General features: G+C 35.9%; 1 protein-coding gene across 1 annotated transcript in view; it reads left to right on the forward strand.

Moving 5' to 3' along the window:
* The window catches only part of LOC123798013 (uncharacterized), a 12,012-nt gene extending 2,149 nt beyond the window's left edge, over nucleotides 1-9,863 (forward strand). Inside the window, exons 4-7 of the mRNA XM_087857654.1 lie at nucleotides 662-775; nucleotides 2,147-2,244; nucleotides 5,054-5,192; nucleotides 9,650-9,863. Coding sequence (XP_087713780.1) covers nucleotides 662-775; nucleotides 2,147-2,244; nucleotides 5,054-5,068 — 227 coding nt within the window. The 3' untranslated portion in view covers nucleotides 5,069-5,192; nucleotides 9,650-9,863. The remainder of the gene's footprint in view (nucleotides 1-661; nucleotides 776-2,146; nucleotides 2,245-5,053; nucleotides 5,193-9,649) is intronic.
* The last annotated feature ends 820 nt before the right edge of the window (nucleotides 9,864-10,683 follow it).

Below are 10,683 nucleotides of genomic sequence, written 5' to 3' on the forward strand. Positions count from 1 at the left end.
TAATTTTCCTGAAGTCATATTTGGAAAAGACTGAAATTAGAACTCCACCAATCATTCCAATAATCGCAGTAGATAGCAAAGATTTTAATCCTAAATTATCTTAGAAAATTGGAATGTTGTTCATTATATATAAATTCCCAATATGTAAAGGGAAACGTAACTTCCCTGAATTGCCACAGGTCCTTCCTAAAAATTAAGCCTGTGTTTAAGTATCTTCAAAGTTATGGAGGTCCTTGGAAAAGATGAATTAAAACATATTCAAAATTAAGATGAAATATCTGGCTAGTTTAAATAGTCTAATTACAAGTAGAAGAGGATCCATTGTCAAGTCTTAAGGAACCATCCTCAGATTTCCCAAAGCTACCCGAGCTGGAATAGTCCATACCCCTAGCTGGTTGGAGCTTAATTTAGCTCCCTTGAAAGCCTATCCTTTTCATGAGTTACTTCCATTGGCTCCAAAATCACCAGAGGCACACTCTCTCCCTCTAGTGGCTAAGCATTCAGACACTTTACAGTTGATGGCCAAGAATGAGGGATTTAGGCAAGGGGCAATGGCTCCCAAATTTTAGAATGGCAAAGATCATATAACCACTTGTGAGAATTAGACCAATTTGGAAAATTTCTCCTGTTTTTGACGTCTTTGTTTCTTTCTCATTTGCAGATCGTGGTGTGTCCAGCTCACCCCAAAGAAGTCAAGATTATGTTTACACACAAAAACCAGGGGTTCTAGTTCGTCCTCTGCAGTTGAATAATCCTGGCTCTGAGACTCACAATTGTACTTATAGAAAGGAAACTTTGTATAAACTAGTAATTCACTGTGTTCACAATTTTTCTCAACAGTATTTTTATAGTGGTTAGAGGGTGTATTTATTTCCGTCCTTTGCTGTAACTACACTACACACATTTTAAAAGTATATATATGGTTATACTATGCATAAAAATGTATCACTAGGGAAGTGCAGTACCATATAAATATTCACTTTAGGGAGTTAGTGAGGAGATGGGGAGAAAACATACCCATACCCACCATTATTCAAATAGCTGCTTCTTTCTCCTCCTTTCTGTCCCATCCTATCAGAAACTGTGCCTAGCTAGCACCAACCCTTATCTTAGCACTTTGCACATTTCTTTCATTATACAATTTGTAAATATTTTTTGGTTGAGTTTTAAAAGAAAATCTGTCTCCCCCACTAGAATCTTTTTAAGAGCAGAGATTATGTCTGTCTTGCTAATAACTGTTTTCTCAGAACTAGCACAGTGTTTGGCATGTCGGTACTCAATAAACCTTTACTAAATGGATGAATGTGGAGCTAATCACATACTCACTTGGCTTCACCTTGAAAACTTAACTGTTATTAAGGGACAGAAAGGGTAGGATAACAAAGATATTCTAATTCCATAAAGATTTTGGTCAAGTTTTGGCTCGTAAGTGATGTTATAAACATCATTAACGAACGTTTACAGGTCAACTCTCTGGCTTATGTTTACATGAAGAATGTGAATACCTTGATAGATAATATAACTTGTACAAATATAGCGGGAGAGTGGTTAAAATTGTACATCAAATATGATTTTGAGTAAAATACGTTTATGTGACCGCTGTGTTTCATAAACAAATTATTTCGTGTTAATGCCTGATAATTTATAAACTAAGTTGACTAACAAAGAATGCAACAGATTTAATTCTGTAATCACTAAATGCAATTAGCAAAAGAACATTTTTAAAAGGCAGTGTAGCTTAAAGGTACATTATGAAGTATTTTGTTTTCTTTGGGTGGCTTATTTTATCTGTGTTAGATTTTAAAGCCCTAGTACCCTTTAAAGAAATTTTAATAAAAGTGAATTTGACAAAAATTTGTTCAAGGAATTCATTCCATGTTTTTAACTTTTGATTTTGTTTTTAGCAGGGGGGCAAGAGGGGACAATTCTAAACATTGCAATACTTTCCTAATATTAAAGGAGAAATTTTTGGAAATTAATTATATATTAATTATTTTTATTTAGATGGCTTTGTTGTGCAGGTATAGAACGTGATCACCCAAAGTAGTTTCCCTAAAGTAACTTAAAATCCCTGAAAAAGTTAAAGTTAACAAGCACACAGACACAATGTTTTAAAACTGATTGCTTGTTGTTTTATTTTTGTCAGGTGTTGTTCTCTTTGAAGTGGTGTTCTCTTTTAAGCGGGATATGGAACAATGGTCTCATAGTCTCCTGTCGACCTACATTGGCACTATGAAGAAGCAGGTAAGCCAGAAATAGAACCATAATTTCAAAGAAAACATTCTAAGATACCAAAATCAGTTCATAAGTAAGGCATATTAATACCTCCCTGAGTACATTGATAATCTGGGGTCTGTCTGGGTGGCATGTAAGTCCCACATGATAAGGGTCTTATTCCATCCACCCTGAACAGTAGTTTCTTTTAACAATTCTTAAGAGTGTCACTTTGCAATTAGATATAAGGCTCTTGTCAAATACCCATGTCCCTAGAAAAGGTAACATTGTGACTTAAATTCACACTTGGATAGAATAATATCAGATTTCTTCTAGAGAGTACGTTTTGATGTAGAGCAGACAATAAGTTAGTTATCTCTATCCCAAATGAGAATTATAAATTGTGGGAATTAAACTCATACCAACGGAGCGAAGACTGGAGAAGTTTCTGAATAAAAATGAAAGTACACATTTTTAAAGATGCCATCAGAATATATCATAGTTGCTTTAAAATGCAGATGTTTCAACATTTGAGAAAATGACTTCTATTAATGCAAAAATGAAGGAACTTTGAGCTGAGTCAAGTGTAGATAGCTGATGCACAAAAAACAACTCTAAAAGGCATTGAGGAGAACATTCTTCTAAAACACCCTAAAATTTATGAGCACAAAAAGTATAATGAGGTTATTGAACTCTCCAATAAAGTTAGCACCAGAGAAGAAAAAGATGATTCAACTTTCTGAAGACACAGCTTACAAATTGGATAATAATAAGGAGAACACATTGTCTACTGAGCATTAATTTAGATACAAGATAATAAATACCCTCTGGGGATAAGAAGGAAAACCAAAAATGATCATTTGACTTTGTAATTAGTAAGTGAAATTAAGGCATATTAGTCTACAGACCTATAATACCAACAGTCAGATTCTGCTAGAGATATCCGTAGTCTAAAACAGATGACAGGTAACATCTCAAGGGAAAGACTTGGTAGTTAAACCAGTGCCAATAGGAGTGTGAACCTGTTTTGTTTTCTTTTGTTTTTTAGACCTGTGAAAAGCTCATGGGATTACATGTCCAGTTTTTGTGAGAAGCCTCAACTCTTTGTAAACCAAAATTCTTTCACAGTGCAGCCGAGTCTAATCACATGTTTAAACAATCCTATATAGACCGAAAAAAATAGAAGAACACACTACCAACAGAAAGTGAAGGAAAGAATCCTGGGATTCAACCTTCCCCCTTTTTATGGCCAGATGGTGACAACTTTAGGAATTAAAAGCCACACAGGGATAGAAATGGGAAGCCGTTTCCTGCCTGATAAGTCTGAAAGACGGCTGTGGTTTGGAAGAGGGAAATTAATCAAAGAAAGGTCATTTACAGGTAGTAAAGTCAAATGTCACCTCCCCCAATTCTCATGACTTGTGGTTTAGAGAAAGGTTAGCTTAATATAGAGGTTAGTGTGGCATTCTGAACTGTCTCAAGACATGATAGATGAAGATGAGAATAACACTATCAGTATCCCTCCCCCTAACAGCTATGTTCAGGCTTCAAAAAGGTATTTAAAACTTGACGTCATGGTGAGGTACTAGACACCTGGGAAAGTCCCACTTAATAGAATAAGGATATCATCAAAAGTCCTATAAACTGTATTCCATAAACTGCCTCATTGAAAGACTATGTTTTTGAAATAATATCGTTTTTGAGAAATCCTTATGCAGAATCTCCAGCACTTTAGATTGATGATAAAACTGATTTCCGTGGGACTAGCTATATACCATCATTACCATTATAGGCATTTACTTTATGCCAAGCATCATGATAAGCATGTTACATTATCTCATTTAACCCCCATAGTCATTTTCAAGATAATATTAACCCTATTTTTTACATGAAAAAATTGAGGTGTGAATACATTATTCATCTTTTCAGGATAGCATAATCTCAGAGCTGGATTCAAAGACATGTCTTAAGTTCTAAAAATCCCATAGTAATACCCACCATGATGTATTTAGCAATCATACAGAACTGTTGCTGAAGTTAACTCCAGCCCTTTGGGTAACTACTGTCCAATATTGAACCACTTGGAAGAAAACCCAAGTGTCCACGATGTTCTTAGAAGTTTATTCAAATGTGGTATCAACATAGAACTCCACCAAACCCAGTGCCTATCTGCGAAACATGACCTATTTGACCTCTAATACTTTAACATTAGGTATTCATCAGTACCTTCTTTGAGCTCTTCTGAACAAGTGAATGACCTGAGAGAACCACTGAGAGTGAATTAAAAGATAACCACCCCATAAGAAATTGAGTGTCAATTAATGGTGACAAAGAGATAGAGACAAGATCTTAACTTTAAATTCTGGATCACCAAGCATATTTGCACTTTTGTTTCGAAAGAGATTGCTTCTGATTCGTTGCTCCCAAAAACAAGCATCACACTCCTTCCTTTTGTAGACTGACCTCACCTATGTGTGCAAAGAATGAATGACTGAGTTTGTGTAGTGAACATTGTGATTTTAAATGGTTATGGTATTCTTAAATGATATTTTGAATTCAAGAAACAGATTTTTTTCTAGTGGAGAGCAACTCTCGGCTTATAGTAAAGGTCAGTTTGAACATTTTGCTAGGATCCATTAAACAAAGCCTGTGAGATTAGGATTTTTCTCTGTTTTAATTTACAAATTGAATACTGTAATAGAGACATAAATCTACACTGTTTTAATTAGGTTTTCCTATCCCACTCTGCATAGGTAATAAGAGTTACATATTTGTTTTCTCATAGCAGGGTTTTTTTTTTCCAAAAGCAACAAGAAATAATACTTTGATTTGATAACAGAGATACTATTTATGAGGGAAGCTGATTGGTGGCTTTGGAGGAAATTTGTTTCAGGACATTTGGAATAACCTGTCCAAAGGCAGAAGAGCTTCCCAAAACATCTTGAAATAGCCAAAATATGAAACGAACAAAGGTTCTGGTATGTTCATAATATATTCTTTAAAAAAAATTATTTATTTGAGAGAGAGAGAGAGAGATGAAGGGGGGATGTGGCTGGGGGGGAGGGACAGAGGGACAAGCAGACTCCCTGCTGGGCACAGAGCCGGATGGGGGCTCCCTCTCAGGACCCTGAGATCATGAACTAAACTGAAGGCAGATGCTTAACCGAGTTACCCAGGCGCCACATTTATAATATAGTCTTAAAAATAATCAGACATCTTCTGATACTTATGTTCGAGAATAAATGCCTAACAGAAGACTTGTTAAATAGGAATCCTGTTTCTTCACAATCTAATATATCTGAGAGAGGGGTACCCTTCTCCCAAGTCTTTGGGAATATTGCTTTCAGAGTTCATTCCTGATGTAGAGGTGGACAATGCAGGCTATAAGGCCTGATACCATTAGACAGTCTCTCATACGCAGAATGCTTTGATCAATTCCAAACCCAACATTAGCCACTTGGTGTCATTTTCCCTTTCCATGTCATTTTCCTATGTGGAGAGAGTATACTCAACAATTGTTTACCTTTTTATATAAATGATGTTTCTAGGTTTTTATACAGCCATGTTTTATAAGTTTAAACATTTTTAGTTGTCCTAGATGCACCTATAAACTTGAATTTCAGTAACCCCACAAGGCTAAAGGCCAGGTCCTGGATAGTGAAGCTCACTAAGGTTATTCCATTTTGCACGTGCACATGACCCTAGTCATCTGGCCAGACTTCTCTCCTGATCCTCAAGAATATCATGGTCTCATGATATGGTCTCCTTTTGCCTGTTTTAGAACTTCAATGAATCCTTCAACCTCAATCAAGTCAGGCTGCTTAAGGAGATTCATGAGGGACAACAGCATGTTTGAGATAAGCTACCTAAACAGAACGATGCAGAGATCTGAGAGGAAAATCAGTAGATCTAAGAATAAAGGAAGAGACCAACAGCAGCAAATGCTGCCTGTAGGAATGACAGCAGAAAATAGATTGGAGTCATTGAGGAGAGTGTGAGGAAATAGGCTGTGAGTATAGAACAATAATTTCGATGAGTTTGGCTATAAAAGGAAAGACAGTGGCTAGGAGCTGGAGGAGAATGTGGGGTTGGAAAAGGTTTTGTTTTTTAAGACTTCAACATGCTGATCAGAAAGTGTCAATAGCAATTTAGAGATTGGAGATAGAAGAAAATTGGTGAAGGAAGGTCCCTGAAGGGACAGGGAAAAAAAATATCTAGAGCACAAATGAAATAATTATATCTCTTGTACGGAAGAGAAACAAGAAAGGATGAGTACTTGCAGAGTCTGTTAGTTGATGTGATAGAAGTTGGGGAGGGTTTGATGAAGGTGTCAGTGTTATTTACTGAGATCGAAGGGAAAATTTGCTGTATTGAAAGTTTAACAAAAGTTAATAAGCTTGAAGTACTTGCTATGAAGAATGTAAGAGAGGGTAACTTAAAATAAGTATATGGAAAGATTGATGGGCAGAATAGAGGAACCAGTTGAGGCTGGTGACAAATAAACCATCCATATGCTTGATGCAATAACTTATAGGTGAGCTCACAGACCAGGTATAATAATCTTGAAAATATGAGCAACAGGATTGACCCAGTGTAGAAATTTCAACAGGTAGGGAGATTTAAGACCCTAAATCAAAAAAATTGAGTTTAATGAAAAGAAATAGAGTAATGGTCTATTGAGTAAGCTTTATAGAGAAGGATACCAACTGATAGGGTGCTGATCAATACAAAAAGTAGAGTGATATAGAGTCCTTGAGTCCCAGTGAGGTTGAAGAACTTGTCTAAAAGGGAATGCTGAGTGAGAGATATGAAAGTATATGGGACTTTGAACAGATATTTGATATTTCTGTTGAATAAAAAATGCCAGGATCCAGAATGGAGATTGAGAAGTCATGACTTCTAGGGGTTGGATTATCAGAAAAGTGACAGGATAATCAGGAGATTACCTTGGGTCTTGGAAGTAGAGGAAGATACTGAACTACTTGCTGAAATCTTTGAAGAGATAGTCCCTGAAAGGCTGATAAATAACAGCAAAGAGGAAGAATAGTGAGCAGGTAGCAGTGAAGGAGGGACATCAGAATAACTGTAGTTTTACACAAAAGTGTAAATATTCTGAAAAAGTGGTTTGAGTTGTATAGGGGATGTTGATCCTGTTTTCTAACCCTGAGCTAGGTGAATTATAGGAAAATGAGTGGCCTTCTATTGAGAGGACTATAGGTAAGGTGACCTTAACATCTATTTTGTCAGTAACAGTCCCAATTTACACCTGCAGTCCTGACATAACTATTAATAGTGCCCCTCTTTCACTTTTAAAAGTGTTATGGTTTCTATGTTAAACTACATGTTCACCCTCTCTTAAAAGGGAGTCATGGCTTTAATGGAGAGCCCTTTCATTTAGGAAACAAATATTTTTTTTAAATCAATGAGAGGATGTAGGATGGAATTTCTTGCTTGTTTTGCTTGAGAAAGGAGTTCCAGGGACCATGGTAAGAAAGTTTTGAGAGAGAAAGGAGCAATGTTATACTGAATCAGAGCAGACCACAAACAGTGGTTGACTTGAGAGTGTGGAATAGATGAGTTGGCCTCACCTGGAGCTCCCATCTTCCATTTCGATTTCCTTATCAACCTTCTGATTCCTTTGATCTGGAATCAGATTGACAGCCATGCCTTCAGAGGTTAAATATGCCTATCATTATTTATATCTTTACACTGTGGCCAGAAATTGTAGCACTGTATTCCAAGGTGAAAGATTCACGAGGCCTAAACTGCTACAGATCATGGCCATACAATGGCTCCTAATTAAGATGATAGCCTCCTAACACTTGCTTCCCCTTGCACTTTTTGAGTTCTCTTTCTTTGGAGTTTTGGCAGATTTGGCTTCCTCTGTCAACTTCATTACTTACTTAAAAATCAGGGTAAGAAAACAAGGCACTTTCTGACCTCTGGATCTTATGAAGACTGGTGTCTCATCAAAGTCATTAGATTTTGCCAAGCATTGTATACTGAGAGCTGATGATGAAAGGAGTAGAGTACTTTAGTCAGTAATAATGCCAAAAACCAAATAGTAATGGCCAATCTTGCAAAAGCAAAGTGTTCTTACATCTCTAGTCATGGCCATAGGCTGAAATGCACTTTCAAAGACCAGTATAACATGTAATCATATTGGAATTCAAGATTTTTTTTTTGTAAAAGAAATGGTTGCACTTCCACTTGACACAGAAATCCACATTACAACATCTTCGTAGGAGACCTGTACGTTAATGAAGTCATTTGTGTTCAAGTCTGTAAATAATATACTGCAATACAACTGAGGCATAAAGCTTATTGATGTAGCTTATGGAAATATAGATAAAGCCATTTCCCTGAGTTACGGACATTCTTCATTCACCATGACAAATAAATATATAAGTTAAAATGAGTGGTTTTTATTCACTTTCTAAAAATATTCATTCCAATTTACAGACTGTTCAGAGGAATCCTTAAAGTACTAAGCTTGCAGCATCAATTTAAAATACAAATCATTTATTTAAAAATCTATATAGTTTTTCAGAACTGCCTCATGATAAGAATTCAGCCTAGCCTCTTAAAATCATGGTTCACAAGCTTGTTTTCTGTACCTAAGCCATCCACAGGTTTAATATTTTCCTATTTAGTTGCATCAGTTCAAAATATTCCTACTTAGTTAGTTACATCATTCCTTGCTTGAAAAAATTCTAACGAGCACTTACTCCCTTACCCCAAGCTGCCCACCCCATCCTAGAGAAATATCAGAGTACTGGAAGTGTTGTAGCAGTTGGAAAAATATTTCTCTAGAACAGTGTTTTTCAAATGTCAGATTGTAACCCAATAGAGGGCTATATATTTAGTGTGTCATAACCAGCATTTTTAAAAAATGAAATGGAATGGAATAGAGTACATCACATACAATAGGGATAAATAAAAAGGTAAACTTTGATTTTACAGATACGCAGGATCTACCTACTGGGTCACCACATAAAATGCATGTTTATCCCCTATGGATTGCATGGTCAAAAACAGATTGAAAGCTACTGTTTAAGAAAACAGATGAACAAATTGAGGTCTATCACTTTATCAAAATACTATATAGCAGTTATATAGACCACTACATATCAACATGGATAAAATCCAAAATATTATGTTGGGTGAAATAAGTCAATAGTCAAAGAATTTTCTTACGTTAAACATTGAAAATTGTATTATGTATTGTTTATTTACATATGTGTGTGTATATATATATATATATAGTAAGTACAATAAAATGGAAAAGAAAGATACCACTTTCAGAATAGCAGTAAAGCTGGGTTGAGAGGGAGAAAGATAGGAGGTACCTACACTGTTTGATTTCTTTCTTTTTTTTTATCTTTATTTTTATTTATTTATTTATTTTTTAAGATTTTATTTATTTATTTGACAGAGAGAGAGAGATAGCCAGCGAGAAAGGGAACACAAGCAGGGGGAGTGGGAGAGGAAGAAGCACGCTCTCAGCAGAGGAGCCTGATGTGGGGCTTGATCCCAGAACACTGGGATCACGCCCTGAGCCGAAGGCAGATGCTTAACGACTGAGCCACCCAGGCGCCCCTACACTGTTTGATTTCTTAATAAAATTCCAGAAGTCTGTTTTCCTCTGATTGTACTGTTTTCCTCTGATTGAGTCACTTCATTTCTCTGAAATTTGTTTCTTCACATACGAAATGAAAGAATACAAGAGAATGATCAAAATGTCCAGCTGGAAGGAGAGATAGAATTATATAATGAAGCTGTGTTTTAATCATGTAATATTCGACCCATAGAATTTAAATGATTTCTCAATATTACCAGCTAGTTAGTGGTAGAACTCAGGATAAATAGAGTCAAGTCATCTAAAATCATACTCTTTCATCTTCTACCATCTAACTGCCCTTGATGAAAGAGGAAAGGACATGGCATCATTTTATCTAGGATGATAAAGTCAAGAGATCACCATTATCCTCACCTTCACCGTATAAAATGGGCCTAGTGACCAACGGTTCTTCTAGCACTACTAAAGCAAAGAGTGAAAGCTTTGAAAAGGCCAAAATTTAATTAAAATGTGTCTGTTTATTGTTAAATACTAAAAGAAGTTACCAGCTCTGGTCTCAGGTGACTTTTCAGTTTAGTTTAGCCACGTCTTATTTTAAATGATTAGTGATAGCCATATCTGGTCTCCTGTAGTTATTTGATCTATAAATCGGAGAATATGAAGGAGTTCTGTTCAAGACTGATTTGTAGTTATTGGTAGAAGTTGATTAGTGATTGCCCCCCCCCCATACTTCCTAAAAGAATTTGAACTCATTGTAAATTCAAAGAACAATAAGGTGAAAGACTGCAAATAACATGAAAGAAACTATGAAACAAAGGGGAAAGAAAAATATCAAGAAATTCTGGTGATGAAAAAGCCACAATTGAACACAAAGCTTACTTCTGAACTCA

Source organism: Ursus americanus, chromosome 1 (assembly GCF_024610735.1).
Source record: "Ursus americanus isolate L20-20 chromosome 1, mUrsAme1.1.p, whole genome shotgun sequence".
Lineage (NCBI taxonomy): Eukaryota > Metazoa > Chordata > Mammalia > Carnivora > Ursidae > Ursus > Ursus americanus.